The sequence below is a fragment of the Macaca thibetana genome, chromosome 2 (genome assembly GCF_024542745.1).
Source record: "Macaca thibetana thibetana isolate TM-01 chromosome 2, ASM2454274v1, whole genome shotgun sequence".
NCBI lineage: Eukaryota > Metazoa > Chordata > Mammalia > Primates > Cercopithecidae > Macaca > Macaca thibetana.
The window spans coordinates 175,469,069-175,491,624 of record NC_065579.1 but is presented as its reverse complement, the minus strand read 5'-3'; the positions used below and the strand labels follow the sequence as shown (position 1 = coordinate 175,491,624).

The following is a 22,556-nucleotide window of genomic DNA, read 5'->3' as shown; positions in this document are numbered from 1 at the left end:
AGGGACCACAGCCATTTAAAAAAGTATAACCTAGAAAAGCAGCACCTAGAACAAAACTATAAACCTTACCAAACACGAAAAGACACTTAAAAAAAACCCAGAAGGACAGAAAACAATGTAGAAAAATAAACCCAACAAATATAATACACATAACTTTAAAAGATATGGAAGAGTTAAAATGTATCAGTTATAAATAAATGAAAATGGATTTAACTTAGACATTAAAAAAATTTGCAATTTGGCTCATGAAGACCCAAAAATATGCAATATACAAGAAACACACCCAAAACAAAGTGATTCAGAAAGGCTAAAAATAAAAGTGATGGGCACAGACACAGCAGGATAATGAAAACAGTAAGGAATAAATAGGAGGGTATGTGTGTGCTACTGGTGCCAAAAAAGGAGAATTCAAACTAAAAAGTACTATATGATGGGTAGGAAACCTTTAAATGTGAGAAGTCATAATTTAAAATGGAGATATTAGAATTATGAATATCTAGTCAACACAACACAGCAACTTTATAAAAGCAAAACCTCCAGGAGACACAGCAAAGAAAGAGAAAGAACCACACCAAACAGGAGATCAAGTAGATAAAATAAGAATATAGAAGACCAAAACAGCAAAATAAAGACAGATACTTTAAATGCACATCAAACTTTTTACAGTAGAGAGTAAACCTTCTCAACTATATATAGAATATTCACAAAAAAACTGGTCATACATTAGCTTATAAAGAAGTCATTAGAAAGTTCCATAAAGTAGAAATTTTACAATGTTCTCTGACTATAATGCAATAAAATTATACATTATTAGCAATAACAAAGAAAGGTCCTTCCAATTAGAAATAAACCTATTAAACAATTATTGGGTAAAAGAAAAACATAAACCAAAATCACAAAATTCCTAATAAATTATGTAATTGACCAATATTAATCAGTGATATCATTCTTAAGGATGTGATCAAAGTAAAATTCATAGGCTTAGATATTTTTATCAATAAAAATGAAAGAAAAAGTGAATTAAATTGCTAGCTAAAACTAGTAGTTAACAAAGTAGGCCGGGCGCGGTGGCTCAAGCCTGTAATCCCAGCACTTTGGGAGGCCGAGATGGGCGGATCACGAGGTCAGGAGATCGAGACCATCCAGGCTAAACCAGTGAAACCCCGTCTCTACTAAAAAATACAAAAAACTAGCCGGGCGAGGTGGCGGGCGCCTGTAGTCCCAGCTACTCGGGAGGCTGAGGCAGGAGAATGGCGTAAACCCGGAAGGTGGAGCTTGCAGTGAGCTGAGATCCGGCCACTGCACTCCAGCCTGGGCGACCGAGTGAGACTCCGTCTCAAAAACAAAAAAAACCCAAAACAACAACAACAACAAAAAAAGTAAAAAAAAAAACCCCAAAAATTTTAAAATCATGAAAATAGAGATTAATAATATAGACAACAGAAAAACAATAGCTCTAATAAATCAAAACGAATTTTTTGGAAAAATTTAACACAATAGGCATGACCCTAGCTAATTTAATGAAAAAAGAGGGTGGGAAGCATAAATATGTAAAACAAGAAATGACAGGAGGGAAACAACTATTGGAAAAACACTGAAATAACCATTTTAATAAATGTAAGATTCTATTTTACAGACATCACGACAAGTATATTAGATCACCTAGGTGAATGGGTAATTACCAGGCAAGTATAGTTTATTACAATTGGACCCATTAGAGGTAGAAAGCTCAAACAGACCAATTTCCTGAGAAGAAACAGAGAACGTCATTAAGGAAGCATCCTACCAAAAACTCACCAGGCTAAGATAGTTTCACAGAGTGAAACCTTCAAATACTAGATTGTTCATATTCTCTGTAAATTTTTCCAGAGAAGTAAAAAGGAAAACTTCATATTTCTTTTTATTTATATGTATAATATCAATACCTAAGCCCGATAAAGAAAATGCAAAGTAAATTACAAATTAATATCACTTATCAATATTTATGCAAAAATACTAACAAAATATTAGGAAACATAATCCAATGCCACATTAAAAGAATGCTACACCATAACCAAGAGATATTTATTCCAACTATGCACAGTTGGTTCAATATTAGGGAACCCATTAATATAATACACCATACCAATAGATTTAGATAGAAAAACCATATCATTACCTCCATAGATGCTAAAAAAGCTTTTCAACAAAATTCAATATTCTTTCTTGATAACAACACTTAACAGAAATCAGTGGATACTTCCTATTATGGACCCGATACTGGTATGACCCCAAAATTAATTGCTGTTGAAGTCCCAACTCTTAATATGACTACAGTTGGAAGTAGGCTCTTTGGGGAGGTAATTAAAATTAAATGGCTTTAATTTTCCTAAGGTGGGGCACTGATCCACAGGATTAGTGTCCTTATAAAAAGAGACATGAGAGAACCTGCTGTTTCTCTCTCCTCATCCCTCCAACCCCGTCATGTGAGGACACAGGAAGGTGGTGGCCATCCACAAGTCAGGAAGAGAGCCCTCGCCAGAAACTGAATTGCTTGGTATCTTGATGTGGGACTTCTAGCCTCCAGAACTCTGAGAAAGTAAATTGCTGTTTTTTAAGCCACTCAGTCTATAGATTTTGTTATGGCAACCTGAGCTCAGACACTTTAAATTTCCACTAAGATAAGGAACCTGGAAAGGATGCTCGCTATCTCCACTACTATTTAACATAGTCCTGGACTGGAGGTATTAGCCAGTACAATTAGATAAAAGAATCAACCATAGGCATAAGAATTGGAAAAAAAAGAAGTAAAACTATCTCTATTTGCAGATGTGATTGTATATCTGAAAATCCCTAGAAAGTGAATGATAAAACTAACTGAAATAATTTTAAAAACTCAGTAAAATAGCAGAAAAAAATCAACATATAGAAATATAGTCTTCACATAATTAGGAACCCATTACAGGACATAATAGCAAAACAAAAACACCTCCATCTCCATTGCAACAAAGAAGACAAAATGTTAAGGATTAAGTGTTAACAAACAATGTGTAAACCCTACATGAGAAAAAGTTTAAAACAATCCTTAAAGACAACAAAAGTAGATGTGATGAAAGGAGAAAAAAAAAAAGAGCTCTTGGTCTTGAACATGATAACTCAACATCATAAAGTTAATTTATAAATAGCATGATCTCAATAAAAACACCAACGAGCTTTTTTATGGAGTTAGATAAGCTGATACTAAATTTCACATGGATAAACGAACAGGTAGGAAGAGCTAGGAAAACACTAAAAATGAACATTTCTGAAAGGAAGCTAAGCCCTATCAGGCATTAACACACACTATAAAGCCTCTGAAAGCCTTTACAAAACAGTCACATTCTGGTATGTGGATAGATACATCTGTGGAGTGCAATCCAAAGTCCAGAAATAGACCCGAGCACATAGAGAACTGCAGTATATGATAAAGGCAGTATTTCAAACCACTGGGACAAAGATAAACTTTTAAATGCACGGTGATGGGGCAAGTGGTTAGTCATATGGAAAACACAATGAGATCTATACCTCATGCCGTACAAAAGAAAAAAACCCCGATGTACCAGGGATCTAAATATAAAAAATGAAATAATATAATTCCGCTACAAAAAAAATGGGTAAATTTATCTTTAGTTGGGATACAGGAAGAGGCTTTCTAACTATGACTTAGAATCTAGATGCAATTTAAAAAAAGACTAATGAATCTAACTGTTAATACATTTTTAAAAGTTTGCGTGGTTGAAAAAAAGTACCATAAACAAAGTCAAAAGACAACTGGCAAATTAGGAGAAATTATTTGTAGCATATACCACCATTATGTTTATAGACTAATATCCCTAAAAGATAATAAGAACTCCTAAAACCTGAGAGAAACAAAGACCAAGAAAACCTGACAGATGGGCAAATGGTGTGTGCCTGTTGTCCCAGCTACTCAGGGAGCTGACGTGAGCGAATTACTTGAGCCTAGCGTTCGAGGCCAGCCTGGGCAATACAGAAAGACCTGTCTTTAAAAATAAAAAAAAAAAAAAACTTGACAGAGAAATGGGCAAAAGACAGGAAGAGCTAAAACGTAAAAAAAGAAAAAAAAAAAGGGCCGTCAACATATGGAAAAAAACAGTTCAACTTCACTCATAGTAAGAGAAATGCAAATTACAACTATACTGAATACTATTTATCATTATCGATCGGCAAAACTTAAAAGACATGACAACTCACTTTGTTGGGAAGGCTGTGGAAGACAAGCATTTTTATTCTATGGAAATGCAAGCTGGTATAACTTCCAATTTGGCAATGTCTAACAAAGTATATAATTTACCTTTTGACTCAGCAATTGTACTTCAGGAATCTACACCAAAGACACCTCAAAGAATACAAAAATAGTTTATAACTGTAAAACATCGAAAGCAACCGATAGAATAATTCATAAAAGAGTGATTAAATAAACTATGATACATCCACATGATGGAGTCCTATACTGCTGTAAAAAGAATGAGGACTATCTCTACAAAGTGATGCACAGTGATTTCCAGAAAACACTGATAAGTGGGGGGAAAGCAAAGTACAGAAGAATATTGAAAGAATGTTAAATTTTGTGTAAGAAAGGAGAAAACAGAAAATATAAATGTCATTTGTATAAAAGAGTACAGAAAAGATAAAGACTAATGCAATTGGTTAGCTACAGGGAGTGGGTGGAGATGGGGTTAAAAGGATAGAAGAAATGCACTGTAAAGGGGAGGAATGTCATTTATCTATCTTTTTGTACAGTTTTAACTTTGAGAATCATATTAATGTTTAACATATTCAACAAAAGAGAAAGAAAACCAGGATGAAGAAAATAAGGATGAAGAAAAAAACCTATAATGGAAGATGAACAGAAATAAATAAACCAAACCATGTTTCAAATGAGTAACATAACCACATTGAAGGGCAGGTGGTGATAGAGTAAGAACCAGCCCAAATAATTTTTTAATGTAGTATTTAGACTGTAAGTCCTGAGGTATGAATTCTAGGTAGCAGGCTTCTTTCAGTTCTAGTCATGGGTTAGCAATTCTAAAACTATTTTCTGGTTATAGCACTGAACAAGTAAGTAAATATAGGTAATGGGAGCAAGATTTCTCACTGTCAGAGAAGTGAGTTAGAAAGAGAGAGAGGAAAAAGACAGAATGAACCCTATAATGTTGCATTAGTACTAAAGGTATCAGCATAAACTCATGCTCTTTAATACAGACAGATGAATATAAAAAGATATAACACAGGTACATGTACATGCATATGTATAAACAAATGTCTATTTACTAAATCTGTCTGTTGATAGGGCATATGGTAGCTCATTGGTCTAAACCTAGCAACCAGACATTGATTTCTAATACCATTCTCCACTAAAAAGAACCAGGGTTCCTTGAAGAAATGGCTGATTCCAGGGCTGGAGTAGGGCAAGCACAAGATAAATCTAGAATATCCCATGCCGGAATATAAAGAAGTACTCAAAGAATGATAAAGACATCACCAAAGGACACAGGAGCTAGCATGAAGAGGCTCCCACTGGAGATTTGGGACAATCTGAGCACCAAAATAATGACAGGAAAGGGTGATAAGTGATGGCCTAACATACAAATCCACTGACTTCACACTGAGATAAACAAACAAATGGGAGAGAAGGGAAAGATCCTGTTTTCAGGTAGGAAAAAAAAAAAACCATAATAAATATAGATGGAATAATGAAATTAGAAAATAATTGATTCATACAAGATTAATACATCCCAAATCTAGTGGGTGTAAGTTTGATGAGTAACAGTATATTTCCACCATTTCAAAGAATCTCCCAATCAGACATATATTGGTTTTGAAGAGCGGCATAGTTACAGTGTAGAAAACTGGTAGACATCACCTTAGCCAAAATATCCAAGTTAACAGCCCCAGAAATGGGATGAATCAATCTCATGTGCCATGATATGATACACTGAGAACATCACTTCTATGGTATTCTTGCCAAAAGTCTGACACTGGAATCTTATCATAAGGAAGCAGAAGACAAACATCCCACAAAATAATTAACCCATATACTTCAAATGTAAACATCAGAAACACAGAGAGACCAACGAACTCTCTTCTCCTTTAATACTTGTTTTCTAAACGGGCACTGAGAAAACATGATATAGGGGAAAAAAAAAAGATTCAGTGTCATTATCACTGAAATCTTGATGCCCACAATGTATTTGTTTCTATCCTGTAGTTGTCTGCAGACCTATCTTAACCAGAATGTTAAATGACTATTCTTGAATTATCTTTATTTCTCTGCAATATGTTAAGAAACTTTTCTACCACTAACCATAGGCTGCTACCAAATGGAGGACCAGTGGGTATATGGTAGGTGTGATGGGGGAAGCGTGGGTACACACTGAAGCCCAACAGGGACCATCATTACTCAGGTCCCTTGACCTTTCTGTAGCTTTCCATTCACCCATGAGGAGAACAGGAAAAAGCAATGGAAATAAGGGTAAGCTGAGATTTATTAAATACCTACTACACACCAAACACTGCAAAGTATTACTTCTTTTAATCTTCAGACTGTACAGAAAGTGACTATGTTAAGTCTGGGCAGGTTCAACACTTTGTAGAAAAAGGACTCTCAGCAAGTAACTCCGGGAGCTTTGAGAACTCAGCGAGCCATTTAAAACCTGTGCTCAGAATCTTCCCCATGCCACTCCTCCTCTCTAGCAACAGTGCCGCTATTTATTGTCTAAAGATATAATTCTCTTGCCTTATTTTAACAAAACCACTTTTCTTTATTGGAATTTTCAAAATTACACAAAAGTAGAAAGAAGGTGTAACAATTCTTATCTGCCCATTACTCAGCCTCACCAAGGCGCCCTTGTTTCTCCTATCCTTCTCCCTATTTCTGATATACTTAAACATAAATCCTAGACATTTGAACTTCAGAATGTCTCTAACAAATTAGAACTTAACAATAATTTTAACATTATTACATCTAAAACAGTAATTCTTTACTATCACTGAATGCCCAAAGCTTCAAATTTCTATGATAATCTTAAAAATATTTTCTTTCAGTGGTTAGCTTGAATCAAGATCCAAGCAAAGTCTACATATTACTTTAGGAAGATACGTCGCAATGTAGAACAGTTCCCTTCCCCCTCCTCCTATTTTTTTAAATGCTATTTATATGTCGAAGAAACTAGGTCGTTTGTTCTCCAGAATTTCACATATCCTTAATTTAGACCTTACAGTCAGTAGAATGTATTTCTCTATCTCCCTTATTTCCTGTAAAGTGTTAGAGGGGTGACCAAACTGTGGTTCACTTTTTCTCACTGTTGTTTAAAGAATGCCCAGGTGGTACTGTGTGCTCTCTACTGCATCTGCAGGAGACATTTACTATCCAGTTATCTTCTATTAGTGTTAATATTACAGTAAGTTTTTCTACATCCTCAGGCGATTTGTGTTCCTAAAACTTTGTTCAACACCATATATTCATGCAATATGCATGTGGTGCTCAAACCACCAGGTTAATCAAGAGCTGACTGAGAAGTAACAGAGTTTATCAATCAGCAGCCTGGGAGATAGGGCAGGAATTTTTCCTCTGGTAGGTAAGAGGCCAAAAGGTAAAGAAGAAATGAAGGACTTCACTAGAGATGGAGAGGAGGCTAGAGGATGAACACAGTACGGTATTTAAAGAACAGTATACTGGATTCCTATTATAGTTCTGAAGGATATTTTACACACTGGAACCAAAAAATGTTTCTAAATAAACTCACAGAGAATTCTTAATTGTATAATGGTAGTTCACCTAAAAAAGCCTTACAAATTTTTCCACCTTTCTTGCTTAAGAAATGTACTGATGCCTAAATCAAAGGTTTTTAACCTTGACTGCAAAAGAGATTTTCCCAGGAAGCGTTTAAGATACTGAGGACTGGGTTCCACCTAATCAATTTGGATTCAACTGGTCTAGGATGGTAACTGGGTTTATGGTATTGTTTACTACTTAGGTGGCTCTAATACGCAGCTATAATTGAGAACCACTGCTCTTAATCAAGAACAACAATGGCAACTACCATTTACTCAGCATATATTATGTCTTAGGTGCTGTTCACTTTTCTAAGCACATTACACATACTAGTTCATTCCCTGTGTTTTTCACAAGATAAAAAATGGAGAGGTCAGGTAATCTGGCCAAAGTCACACAGCAAGCTGATGAGAGTTATGCTTTAATCCCAGGAAGTCTGGATCCAAAACTCTTGCTTATAATCACCATGATATATTGTCTCCTAAGCATGAATTATACATGTATTCTTCAACTGCAAATAAAATTATGAGACGAAAACATTTTTTAAAATGAGATAACTGGCCAGGTGCAGTGGCTTACGCCTGTAATCTCAGCACTTTGGGAGGCTGAGGTGGGTGGATCATCTGAGGTCAGGAGTTCGAGACCAGCCTGGCCAACAGCCTGGCCACCATGGTGAAACCCCAGCTCTACTAAAAATCCAAAAAAAATTAGCTGGGTATGGTGGCAGGCACCTGTAATCAGCTATTCAAGAGGCTGAGGCAGGAGGATCACTTGAACCCAGGAGGTGGAGGTTGCAGTGAGCCAAAATTGCGCCACTGCTCTCTAGCCTGGGCAACAAGAACGAGACTTCATATCAAAAAAGAAAAAAAAAAGAGAGAGAGAGAGAGAATTAACTTCCTCCTTCTCAGTAGTACAGTGGCATCTTGGGTAAGGGTACCAATATGTGTTTATTAGGAAAATAAATAAGTAGACAAGAATCTTCTCTTCCCAAAAGACTCAAATTCGAGATTTTTACACATATTCAATAATTTCCCACATAGCACTTTATGCAGCATGGTTATTTCATGTTAATATCAAAAAAATACATCATAGAGACAATGATGTATTTACAGGCACATTTACAAAAAAATGTCCTACCTATTTCAGTTCTGCTGACTCCAATTCCATTATAAATTCTCAAGTAATTAAAGTGACAAGAATCAGAATCTTCAATGTCAAAGTCACCAAATTTGATGCGAACTCTCTCTCCCATCTTTACACGGATCTCCCATTCACAAACAGTGCTGTTGGGATAGGTCTGTGGGTAGTTTATGGATGTAAGGGTTCCACTCTCAGGGCCTAGTACAGTGTGTCCACATCCATCACCTTTAAAAAAAAAAGTGAAAAGAATGATAAATTATTCTCACATATTTTACTTCCTCTATAATGATTTTTTGTGAAGATTTAAAAATATGTATGACATCAAACATTTTATACCACCCATACTTTCTATTTAATTTTTTTAACAGACAAATCATTGTACATACTCATGGGGCTCATAGTGTTATTCTGATACATACAATGTATAGTGATCAGATCAAGGCAATTAGCAAATGCATCATCTCAAACATTTATCATTTGTGTTACCTGAAACTACCTGAAACTACGTAATTTTGTTAACTATAGCCATCCTGCAGTGGTAGATTCCTCCTATCTAGCTGTAACTTTGTATCCTTTAACAAATCACAAGACTTAACATTGTTATTAGTATCTATCTATTCACAGGAGCCAAGAGAAGCCAAGTTAGGTCAAAATAATCAATGGTTACCTATATAATCTATAAGTTCAAGGAGATTTCAATTCTAAACAAAGTAAATATAAATTAGTAGTTATTAAATATACATATACATATTATAATAAATCCAATCTTCAAAAGAAGAGCAACTTAAGAGTAATTGTTCAAAAAGTGAACGTAAAATATAAAAATATGTGATCAGTTTCATCGATTTACAAATCATGAACTAAAATATCTGTGAGAAGCTGAATGATAATCTCTTTTTCTTTACTTTTAAAAAATTATACAAGTTCTGGGGTACACGTGCACAATGTGCAGGTTACATAGGTATACATGTGCCATGTTGGTTTGCTGCACCCATCAATCCGTCATCTACATTAGGTCTTTCTCCTAAGGCTATCCCTTCCTCAGCCCCCCATCCTGACAGGCCCCTCCAGTGTGTGATGTTCCCCTCCCTGTGTACATGTGTTCTCATTGTTCAACTCCCACTTATGCGTGAGAACATGCAGTGTTTGGTTTTCTGTTCCTGTGTTAGTTTGCTGAGAATGATGGTTTCCAGCTTCATCCATGTCCCTGCAAAGGACATGAACTCATCCTTTTTTTTGGCTGCACAGTATTCCATGGTGTGTATGTGCCACATGTTCTTTATCCAGTCTATTACTGATGAACACTTGGGTTAGTTCCAAGTCTTTGCTATTGTGAATAGTGCTGCAATAAACATACATGTGAGTATTTCTTTCTAGTAGCATGATTCATTATCCTTTGGGTATATGCCCAGTAATGGGATTGGAGGGTCAAATGGTATTTCTAGTTCTAGATCCTTGAGGAATTGCCACACTGTCTTCCACAATGGTTGAACTAATTTACACTCTCACCAATAGTGTAATAGCATTCCTATTTCTCCACATCCTCTCCAGCATCTGTTTCCTGACTTTTCAATGATCATTCTAACTGGCATAAGATGGTATCTCATTATGGTTTTGATTTGCATTTCTCTAATGACCAGTGATGATGAGCATTTCTTTCACATGTCTGTTGGCTGCATAAATGTGAGAAGCTGAATGACTTCTAAAAAACACTATGTACTAAAGATTATGCAGATTACTGACTGGATAACAGACTACAAGGCACTCTTTCTTGAAATTATTAAAGCAATATATAACGAAGTTTAATTCTATATTTACTGAAATTTAACCTTTTAGTAGTCCCTCTCACACACCTTATTTTTTTCCCTACAGAATAAGGAGAAGTAAAATTAAGGATTAGAAAAAAATGACCTTTATATCTTGGCAGCAGCATTATTTGCTCCAGAAATTTATTCAGCAGCTAAACGCAGAAACTTAGATAACAACATGTTTGTAAAAATGAAATATTTGCATTCTTTATCATAAAGTTTGTGCTTTGTTTTCACTGAGTACCCAGAAGAAAAAATTAATGCTCATTTAGGAGTTTCAGCAGCTGCTCTGATTGTACTGTTCAGCATTCCGTAACAACGAGATTCAAATAAATCTCTTTCTAGTAGGAGGATGAATATATCCTTTTAAAATAATAGCATTTTGTCCTTCAAGAGAGTTATTTATAATCACCTTTAGGAATAGTAGAGCACTTACACAAGAACTATGTTAAAAGTGACACTGCTGAGTTCCCAACTCAATACGGACACAGAGGGCTGTAACAGAACTTTCTACTATGTTGATTATTTTTAAGAACAATGCAGTGCTAATATTTGCTAGAAAAGACAAAAGCTTTTAAAAGCCTATGAATAAGAACTTCATATAGTATTTAGTAAGTCGTGGATGCTAAATAAATGTTTATTAATTGAATAAGGAAACTGTACATTAATCTATGAAAAAGTAATTTCAAACCAGTCTCACAACTAACTTTAATGATGGAACAACTTTGTACCTAAATTCTTATGACAATACTTAAAAATCATATCCTTGGCTGATAAAGAAATTTTATTGTTGAATCCATATTAGTATTGCTCCTTAGTCTACTTTTAAAGGTCAGTACTAGAAACCTGGCTTTCGAAACAATTATCTCTCACACAAAGCTTAGTTTTTAATCAACATTAAATTTTAGCTATCTTCTATACTTGCTTTCATTTCACACACAAGAACTAGGCTTAGCAACTCAGTAATACAAAAATATATAAGTGCAGAATGTAACAAACATGTGGATTTTTGTGCAATATATCCACTGGTCTCTTGCAAATATAAAATGTAGGATGTTATACAGTCCACAAAAAACAAAACAAAACAAAACAAAACCCCAACACAAATTTCCCCTGAAACTGGCATGAAAATACCTCGAATATCTCTGCTGGATATCAGCTAAATTAAAAACATAGGGATATAAAAAAAAATCTACTGTGAAAATAAATGAATTGTAAGATAAATTACTCTTAAACAGTCATTAACATTTTTCCTCAGAGGAAAACACTACCAGCTAAGACAGAGTTTCTAACATTATAAAACGAGTCTGAAACGTCCTTACCACTGAAAAGATGAAAACACTCTTCCTGTAGGTGGTTCCATCTTCAAAAACTAACCACCCAATAAACGAAATAACTCCAAATATAAACGCATGGTTCTTAGTAAACAGAAACAAAGGCAGCTTTTTAGGTGATTGAAAGTGTAGATGAATTTCAGAAACGCAGGAATTTTCTATTAACAGCTGAATCTACGACTTTGTAGTGGCAGACTATCACACTTAAGGCATTCCCCGTAGGCTATTATTCAACTCCAGGTTGTCATTTAAAAATGATTTTTACGAAGAGTACAAGCAGAGTGTTAGGAGTAATTTTTAGATGTCTTATACTCATGTTTGATTCTCAATAAATACACAAAACATTTATTGCCCTTTCCAACAGGAAGGATAATTTCTACAAAAGTTAACAAAAGAAATACTAACTGATGAAAAACAAGACTTTTGCATGCATGCTGATGAAGACAATAATTACAGAGTTGTCTTTTTTCATCACTTTGTGTAGGGGGAGGGCAGGAACAGTCCACACGTAACGTGCCAAGAATGTTCTAAACTATGTGATGGAGTTGCGAGCTCCCTCCTCTTGCAAGCAAGATGATATGCACCAGAAACTAAAGTTAACAACAGGTCTCCAATCTTCAGCAACGAACACATTTGAATGTTTTGTATCTCAAAAAATATTTGACAAGTTTAACCTGACTGGATAAACAGCTTAACTAAGCACCTACTGCTATGAAGCATATGTTCAGAATATTCCAGTCTGAAAGGGAAGGCTAGGCATACACATATGTTTTTTGTTTATTCCAAAAGAAATACCTTTTACATTGTGACCCTATACATTCTTGCATGCACGCACATGAGCCACTAAAGTATTTCATGACCCCCTAATTTGTCCCCAACTGCAATCTGAAAAACACTGTGCTAGGCATGCAAAGGTCTTAACATTGAATTTGCAAATCAAGGAAAGACTTCGTTCTCATTTTCACCCCTAAATTAGAAATGCGTTTCCAGTTTATTTTTACAGTTCTTAAAAGTAAAGCTTATTCCACCAAGATACTTAAAATACGACAAAATATTTAAAAGTAGAACTAAAATTGGGAAAACATTCTTGATCAACAATTCTGTAATACACTTAGAGCAGTGATTCTCAAAAGGTGGGTTGCAGGGCAGAGGGGAAGAGGACCCCCACAGGAGCAATTTTACCTCCTATTTGGCAGTGTCTTGAGACCATTTTGGTTGTCACAACTGGAGGGGGAGGGGTGTTATTGGCATCTAGTAGGTAGAGGCCAGAAAAGCTGCTAAAACATCTTATCATGCACAGGAGGGTCCCTCAGAACAAAGAATGATCACCCTGAATAGCGAAGAGTGCTGAGGTTAAGTGCTGACTTAGAGTCAAAGCTAGAAAATCTCAGAAAAAAGATCTGGTTTAGTTCTTGGCTGGGTTCCACTTGGCCCAAAGGGTAATGCTGTTCTCTTCACTAAGAGACTGGTTTTCCCCCAAAGATCAGCAGTTATACTAAAGAGTTTTATGTTCCGACTTTCCAATTTTTAAAACAGTAAACGGAATGTTTTATTTTTCTTTACATTAAAGAAAATGATTATTTTTATTAGTCTATAGGCCTCAAATGATATTTTTTTCTGGGTCGGAGCTCTTAACATTAGGAGGAAAGGGAGCTAACAGTAATCATCCCTGACTGCTATTAATTCTGAGTTGCTTTGTACACTAGGAAGAACAATGATCTGTGACCAGGCTACACCACCTACTATTACTCCTTCTCACAAGGCAGAATTGACAAAAAGAGTATAACTACTACTGGAAAAAACAATGTTCAAAGCACCAATCCATACATTCTCACCAACTCCAACTTCACTAACTTTCTCCTTCTCCAAACTCCATCAGCACTATCACTGACAGGTTCTTTCCCCTCCTCCTCCCCGACATCGTCTCCACCAGACTATAACTGATCAAAAAGGGTAGAAGCCTATTAACCTAATTTTTGAATTTTAATTTTATTCCAGCTAAGAAAAAACACTGGAATTTGATCTTACTGCTTCTTTGTTTGGCTGCACATTTATTTAGGGAATTACTCATAGAACATGTGTTCACTTCCTCTGAAGAGTGTAAGGTCAGATGTGTTAAGCCAGATACAAATTTTGGTATTATTCCAGGAAAAAAAAACTTTTTTTTTTTTAACTACTTATCCCTAGAAAAAATAGGAAGAAAATTCAATATATTTAAATGACAATGAATTATTGCAACAAAGAATGCATGCTTTTTAAGGCTACTCTAATTAAACTCCAAATCAAGTGTGTTTTTTGTTTAAGTATGTGCTTGTGATGCTGATTCCATATGACTTTCCAGCCCCCTCCAGATTTTAGCCATATCACTACTGATAAATTGTATTAATTACGTTCTTTTATATATATATATATATATATATAAACTGAATTTTAATAATATGAACATTGTGATTTCCAAAATTATTTCCTTTAACAGCAAATACAAAAGCAAGATATGCTTGCACAAATATGCCAAAAATGGAGAGCAAAGGTTTAAACTTTTCCAGTGAGTTTTCAAGGTTTTTCTTTTGGTGAACTGGTGAGTCTGACTATACTAGCTCTAAATAAGTGTCACTTTGGTCACGTAATACATCTGTGAGATCTTAAAATGAGAAAGCATGGAGCTTTTACGGAACATAAAAGTGTTAAGAGCAAGTTGCAACTGTTAACTAATACATCTGATTTCATTCGGTTACAATAAAGTTTTTAATATATTATTTGGTACCGTGAATTTTTAGACCAGAAGTACCATATCAACCTTGTAATTGTGAGGTTTGTTAAGGTGCATCACTATAAATCTCAGATAATTCAAATACTACTCTAATTTCACTTAATTTTTTGTCCTCTTTAACCCTGGTAATTTTCTTGTTCTGAAGTTTTGTCTGAAACTAATACAGCGACTCCAGTTGTCTTTAGTGTTCACAAGATATATCTTTCTCCATCCCTACAGTTTTTAAATTGTGGTAAAATATATATAACATAAACTTAGTATTTTAAATACATTTCACTTTTTAAAGCAGTTTTAGGTTCATAATAAAACTGAATAGAAAGAACAGATATTTGTCATATATCCCTTGCCCCTACACTTGCATAGCCTCCTTCATTATTAACATTCCTGACTAAACTGATACATTTGTTACAATTGATGAACCTACACTGACAAATCGTTATCACCCTGAGTCCACAGTTCATGTTAGGGTTCACCCCCCGTGTACATTCTACAGGTCTGGACAAATATGTGACATGTACCCACCACTATAGTATCATACAGAGTAGTTTCACTGCCCTAAAAATCCCATGTTCCACCTGCTCATCTCTACCTCCCTCAAAACCCTGGTAACCACTGATCTTTTCAGGGTCTCCCTAGTTTTGCCTTTTCCAGAGCATCTTACAGTTGGAATCATATAGTTTGTAGCCTTTTCGGATTGGCTGCTTTCACTTAGTAGAATGTATTTAAGTTTCCTCCATGGTTTTTCGTGGCTTGATAAATCATTTATTTAATTTTTAAAATACTGCATAAGATGCACATGCATTGAGAGTCCAAAGAGGGTCATTGTGACAATTTTTTTTTTAAAGACATGGCCCCCAGCTTTATTCTTTTTTAAGCTCAAACTCATCTCTGCATGTGTGATAATCTACAAAACTGAATAACATGAAGGAATGTGAGCTATATATAAATCCTCTTCAACTCCACCATGCACACACTCTACCTAGAATGCAATGGTTAAACACACTGGAGTCATACAATGAATTTAAATGTCCTATCTACCACTCACTATGACCTTGAAAAGGTTACTTATTGCTGCTAAATCAAAGTTTTGCCAGGGGTAAAATGGGAATATTAACAATTTGAGCTACCAAGGTTAAGATTTAAACGACATACCATATGAAAACAACCAGTGTCAAGGTCCTAAGCCATAACAATGTGCTCAATAAATATCTGTGAGTACTATTATCATAAAAGACCAGAACAGCTTTTGCCCATTGTTTATTGACCCAGTACACTTGGCTACAATCTAGCTAAAGTTAAGAGAACAATGGCACATTATTTTAGGAAATTTAAATGTATAGCAGCTTTAAAGCTTCTAGTGTCTTGTAGAAAGTATAAATTTATGAGAAAGTATTGCTTACTAATCTCCCCAATGACCTCTACTGCAGTTCAGTAACTCACCCTCAGGATCACAACCTGGACTTTATTTTTGCCATTATTGGAAACTACTCCCAACTCTGAAATCTTAAAAACTTTAACATCTCACTCTTCTGGTTATAGTCTCCTGACCTCTCAGCTCTCTTACACCCACTGCATACTTTGTGTGAACTGGATTTCTCTCTTTTCTCTCCATCTATCAAGCTGATTCTGTCCTCATTTCTTTCTCTACCTAGTCTGAGCCTCATGTCCAATATATTAACTACACTCTTTCTGGTACCTTTGCTTCCTAGCCACTGTATTCTTCTTGAGCATCTATCTGCCTGGCAAAAGCTCCACCCTAGGTTGAGCGCTATAGAAAGAGAAAAAACTCACAAAATCCAGGGGATGAATGTCATTAGATAGTAATGGGTTCCAGCCTCAGATGGGCACTAAAAGTCTCTCAGTTTTCTCTTATTTGGTGGTACTCAAAGTCAAGTCAATGTTAGAATCATTTACAGGCTAATTAAAGGTTCTCAGGCTCCTATTTCCACCTCCATGGATGCTAACAAGTACATCAGAAAGATGACCTGAAACTTGGAAACAGGGTAAAAAAAAAAAAGTGTGCAGCACATCCTTTAAATGTCATAAAAAGAAAAAGCCACTCAAAGTTACAGGGCAAAATAATTACCACCTGCTACTTAATGCTGATTAAAGGCTGCAGTCTTGGTTACGTGTTAACTTACAGATTGCTGTTTGGTAAAGATGAATATAATTTCTGTATAGCTGAAAAAAAAATAACCTAAAAGTTTAAGGCCTTGTTGGCCATTAATCAGTTTTGACCATCTAATGCAGCAATCATATCCTAACATTGCCTATCAACACCTAGCTTCTCAAATACTCTATGGACAGTTTTAACATTTTACTGATTCCCTCACTAATGAATGAGTTGAACAAAATATTTGGTGTGTTCATCTTACATTTGCATGAAATGGATTTTGCCTTTCTTTTTGCAAATTATAACCTGTAACTGTAGCTCTTCGGTGGGGCCTTGGATCTGCAGTTTTACAAACTTTAAAACACTAAGGGTAACAACTAAAAATTCAAAAAACCTCCTTCCACGTGGTATCCCCTCATCACCCCACATCTACCATCGTTTTTCTCACTTTTTCCTTCTTGTACATGGATTTCTTTAGTTGCCTATGCTTGATGTCTTCTCTGCCTCCTTTTCTAATGTCAGTGCACTGCAATTCACGTTCAAGACTGTTGCGGGTTGAATTGTGTTCAAGTCCTAATTTTTGGTACCTGCAAATGTGACCTTATCTGGAAACTGGATTTTGCAAATGTAATGAAGTTAAAATGAGGTCATTCTGGATTTAGGGTAGGCCCTAATCCAACAACTGGTGTTTTCTAAGAGGGGGAAACTTTAGACACAGATGCAGGGAGAACCACATGTAACCACAGAGGCAGAGACTGGAGTGATGCATTACAAGCCAAAGAACACTAAGGGTTGCAATTACCAAAAAGCTAGAAAGAGATAAGGAAGGATCCTACCCTAAAGTCTTAGGAAAGAGAATGGCCCTCTGCACCCCCTAATGTCAGAATTCTAGCCTCCCTAACTGTGAGACAGTAAGTTTAAGTCATCTAAGTTTGTGGTACTTTGTTACAGCTGCCCTAGGAAACACACAGATCCACATATCCAGTGAAACTCTTCACTAAAGCAGTCAGTTTCTGAGCTGCCAAAAGCCAACGGAGAATTTTCCATCCTTATCTTTTGTTACCTTCTACAGCATCTGGGATTGCTGGCACTTCCTTCTCTCGCTTCCTTCTCCCTTCCTTCACATCTCCCCTCCCTCCTTCTTAAATCTCTCCTCCCATGTCTGAGTTCCTTTAACCCTCCAACTGCATCTGGGAGACACCTTAACTGTATATAACCCTGTTACTACAGGCTGTTGATGTTGCTGTTCTTCAGAGTTCTTTCCCCACTCTGTATTCTACGTGGGCAATCTCACCTACTCTTTGACTTCAGTTACCACCAAATGGAGAAAGCTCCAAAGTCTTCAATCTTATCTATATACATATTAAGCACTTTTGCTCAGAAGCATTTGAAACTCCACATGTCCTACACATTCAATGAATGACCTCCACACGCCTGGCAGTGTGCTATTAGGTATTAGGAACAAGAGTAAAAATGTCAGGTAAGGCCCCTGTCCTTACAGAGTTTACAATATAGGGAGTAAGACACAGAGAGTCATTCCAGGGATGATGAGGTCTAAAGGGAAGTAATGAGTGCTTCAGTGTGTGCGTGTGTATGTGTGTGTGTGTGTGTGTGCGTGTGTGTCAGAGAGAGAGAGGGAGAGGGAGAAGGAAGGAGAGGGAGAGGGAGATGGAAGGAGACATGGAGAGGGAGAGAGAAAGAGAGAGAGACGGGGGCGGGGCGGGGGGGGGAGAGAGAGAGACGGGGGCGGGGCCGGTGGGGGGAGAGAGAGAGAGAGGAATAGCAGTTACCTAGGCAGAAATCCTGGTGAATGAGAGAAGTGGAAAGCAGGAAGAGGAAGAAGATTCCAGAAGGAAAAATCTCAACATTAAACTGACTCTTGGCTCTCTCAAATTTAACTAGTCATTATATTTTATACTTCTCTCTCCTTAGCAGTTCTAAATTTAGTCCCTCTGAACAAGTGCAGGCCCTTGCAAAGTTCTTTAACAGGTTTCCCACTTTCTATCTTTCCTCCCTCTAATCCACTGTCCACATACCAGTCAGAGTTTCTTAAACACTATCTGGGTCACGTAGGTCCCTTATTTCGAAATCCTTTAACTGTTTTCCATTGATGATACGACAAAGTTCAAACACTTCGGCCAGGATACAAAGTCTATCATAATCTGGCCCGATTCCCTTTCTGGTCTCATCTGTTCATTTTTCCCACAACCTCTTTGTTCCACAGTCCTGAACTACAGGTGACTCCCCACATGCTGCATGCTCTCACCTCTGTGCCACCGCACTTGACATTGCACTCTGCCAAGAATAATGTCCCTCGTCCTTTCACCCACCTAGCAAATACCTACTCAATGATATTTTCTTTGTGAAACCTTTCTAAAGCTCCTGGTGTTTCTCCCTATTTCCATAATAATAATATCTTTCTGTACTTAATATGCTTAATTATGCAAATTTATGTCAGTTTACCATACCAAGCTGTAAAATTTGGTTAGAAAGGCAATGCATTCTATTCACCTTTATAAGCATATACACAGAAATAAAACATACAACGCTCCTAGCATATGCTGTTGAATGAGAAATAACCCTAAACTAATGTTATGGTAGACAACTAACACATTAGAAAGTACATAGGCTTTGGAGTCCAACAGACTGAGAGTCAAAATTCTAGACATGCCAGTTTTCAAGATCCTGGACACTTAACCTCCCTAAGCTTACGTACCCTAACCAGTACACTGGTGAGGACGCGACTACCTCACAGATGAGGATACCACCACCCATCTCCCAAGATAAATGTAAAGGTTCAATAAGAACTTCTTCAAAATACAGTGGACTTTCTATAAATGTAACACTTTCTCCTAGAAGAGGATGCCTCTGTTTATCTAGTACCCCGCCTTATCCTTCTCTGGGACGTGCTCCGCAGTTTCCCAACAGTTCTAATATGACCTCATTCCCCCTGGTTATTTGACTGGTCCAAGGGTGGGTACTGAATCACACTGGGCCAACGTGAGGCCAACTCACCCTTTCCTCCAATTACTCGACCTTGTACAATAGGGAAAATACAGAATCCGTGTTAAAACTGCAAGCCTTCGGGATTGCCAGCAGCCATGATTCCTCCCACAAAGAGAAAGCCAGACTGAAGCAAGAGAGAAGAATTAAGCTGAGTCCTCGGTTCCTGAAGTCTAGCTGCATTCCTGCTTTCCCCTTGGCTTAGGTAGGTTCAGCTTTAACAAAACTCTGTAAGTTACTTCACAATCCTCCCAATACTTTCTCCTTCTACCTTAATCAGATACAGATTTCTGTTGTCTATAACCTCAAAAGTCCTAACTAAAACACTCTTCCTTCATGCAAGCAACAGAATATCCACCTCACATCCAGACCTATAAAGTTGGCTTTTAGGATGCCAAGAGTAGGCAGAAACAAAGGCATGTCAGGAGAGAAGAGATAAAATTATCTGAGATGGTGGGGATCAAAAAACATTGAAACGCATCAATAGGCAGCAGGCTGAAAAGGCAGAGGAAAGGTCATAAAGGACAGTACAAAACTCACATTAAGGTTTGGGTGGGCTGGAGCCCCTGAATGGACAAATCATTGTGAACAGTCATGCCTTTCTGTCACATTCCTCTACTGCATGCTCTGACTCCTCTCACTGAGCTAGGGGTGGAACAATAATTGGGGATAAGGGGAAGAGGGGTGGAAAAGTGAGTCTTATTGGAAAGGAAACATTTAAAAATGGAAATTTTAACTGCAGAGTAAACTGAAGCAAAATTTTCTTTCACATATTGATTCATTCATTGAACAAAAATTTACTTGCTACCCAGATTCAATCCCAGCCCTCGTTACAGTCTAAAAAGAAAGATGAGTTACATATTTTAAAACATTTAGAGTGGTAACTGGATGTCAAATTCAACAAGGCTATTATTTAAATCCAGGTATGTCCAAGTCCGAAGCCTCCAGATTTTCAAAGACCACTGTAGTAAGAAAAAAAAAAAACAACTAAAACTAATAATAAAGATAGACAAAGCTGCTTGGTTTTCAAACTAAAACAAAAACCAAAACAAACAAACAAAAATCTGACAGTTTAAATGACAGTTTCAGTAAAGCAGAAACAAAACCTTTGCTTTTTTATTAAAAAATAAATTTTTTTATTTTTTAATTTTTAATAAAAAATTTACTTTATTAAAAAAATAAATTAATAATATAACAAATATCTGCTGTATGCCAGTCACTAAGAAAATATACAGCACAGATGTAGTCTACCGTTTAGAAAGTTTGTCCCTGAAAAAAGCAGAGATATAAGGTACCATAAACAATTGAAAAAAGAGATATGTAAAAGCCAGTGGCATTTTGAGCATGTTTCCAGATATAAAGTGAAAGTGCCATAAAAGTGTAAAGCATACCAAAACAAAACTCACATTCCGCAACGAAGCAGTGCTCTGATAAAGAGGAAGAGGACAAGGTTTCAGGCAGGAGGGAGTCATACTGTGCAAGGATTAGAAGCAGGGCAGGAGTTCGGCCGTACAAATCAGCTGTACAAAGTGAGGAACTCTGTAATCCCCACTTTCGACTTGATTAGCCAGTCCTAATTTGTGACAGATCTAATCATGATGACCACATGACTTACTCTTGTAACTATGAGCTATCCAGAACCAGAGAAAGCAGACAGTGGGGATTATCACATGGGCCCAAGTTTGGGAACTGTCCAAGACCAGAGAAAGAGCATTGCTGAGATGATGGATCTGGGGTGCCTGAGCTGGGAAGAGATAACCAAACCTGGTGACAGACAAGTGAACCAGGTGAAAGAGGAAGCACCTGAGGCTAACGTCAGGCCTAACATCGCAGCTATAAACTCCTCAGTCTGCCCCTCCATGGCAAGTCCTCCACAATACGGTCCCCACCAATCTTTCCAGCTTCCATTTCTCATTACTTTTCTATTACACCAGATTAGTGAAGCTACCTGAATGCTCCCCAGGAATATCCACTGGCAAGAAAAAGGGGACAGGCCAACCACTAGAACAAAAACTAGGGGAACTTTTATAATATTGGAGATGCCTATTGAAGTCAGAAGCTGAAAAAGCGTGCAAAGGAGAAAGTTTGCCCAAATTGCTGGCACTGATTTAAGCTGTCACCGTTCTAAAGGATGACCCATCCGAGGGAAGCAGAGCTTTCTAAGAAGTTGCCATGTCTATTTTCAGAATTTCAGCTTGAAGGACTCCTCTCATAGTCAAGGGTGTGCAGCAAAGGGGTCTTCCTCCTGGGAAGAGGTGGGGCTGGGAAAGGCTGGGAAGACTGTTAGGCTTCCCAGGTAGCAAACAAGTAGTAAGGGTCAAGACATGGCTGTGTCCCTAGCTCTTGAACTGACCACTAATTATGGGGATTAGGCAAAAGACAACAGCATGAAGTGCATGCCGGTGCCCAGGGAGGAACCAAATAATGTGCTCAGGGTAGCAGATTAACTCTAGAAATGGGGTTAATTCACATAATTTAAATGACAGACACGATGATAAGTATTAGAAATAAGAAAATGAATAAAATTCTCTCCACTGGCAGGAATAAATACTTAGAGTACAGTGTGGAATGTATT

The 22,556-nt window shown here is 36.9% G+C and overlaps 2 protein-coding genes across 3 annotated transcripts in view; both read right to left on the bottom strand.

Moving 5' to 3' along the window:
* CLDND1 (claudin domain containing 1) overlaps window positions 1–22,556 on the bottom strand; it is an 871,794-nt gene that overhangs the window by 327,566 nt on the left and 521,672 nt on the right. The gene's annotated exons all lie outside the window — the stretch shown is intronic.
* DCBLD2 (discoidin, CUB and LCCL domain containing 2) overlaps window positions 1–22,556 on the bottom strand; it is an 87,752-nt gene that overhangs the window by 58,134 nt on the left and 7,062 nt on the right. For both annotated transcript variants that reach the window (XM_050782050.1, XM_050782051.1), the window contains exon 2: window positions 8,951–9,178. In XM_050782050.1, coding sequence (XP_050638007.1) covers window positions 8,951–9,178 — 228 coding nt within the window. The remainder of the gene's footprint in view (window positions 1–8,950; window positions 9,179–22,556) is intronic.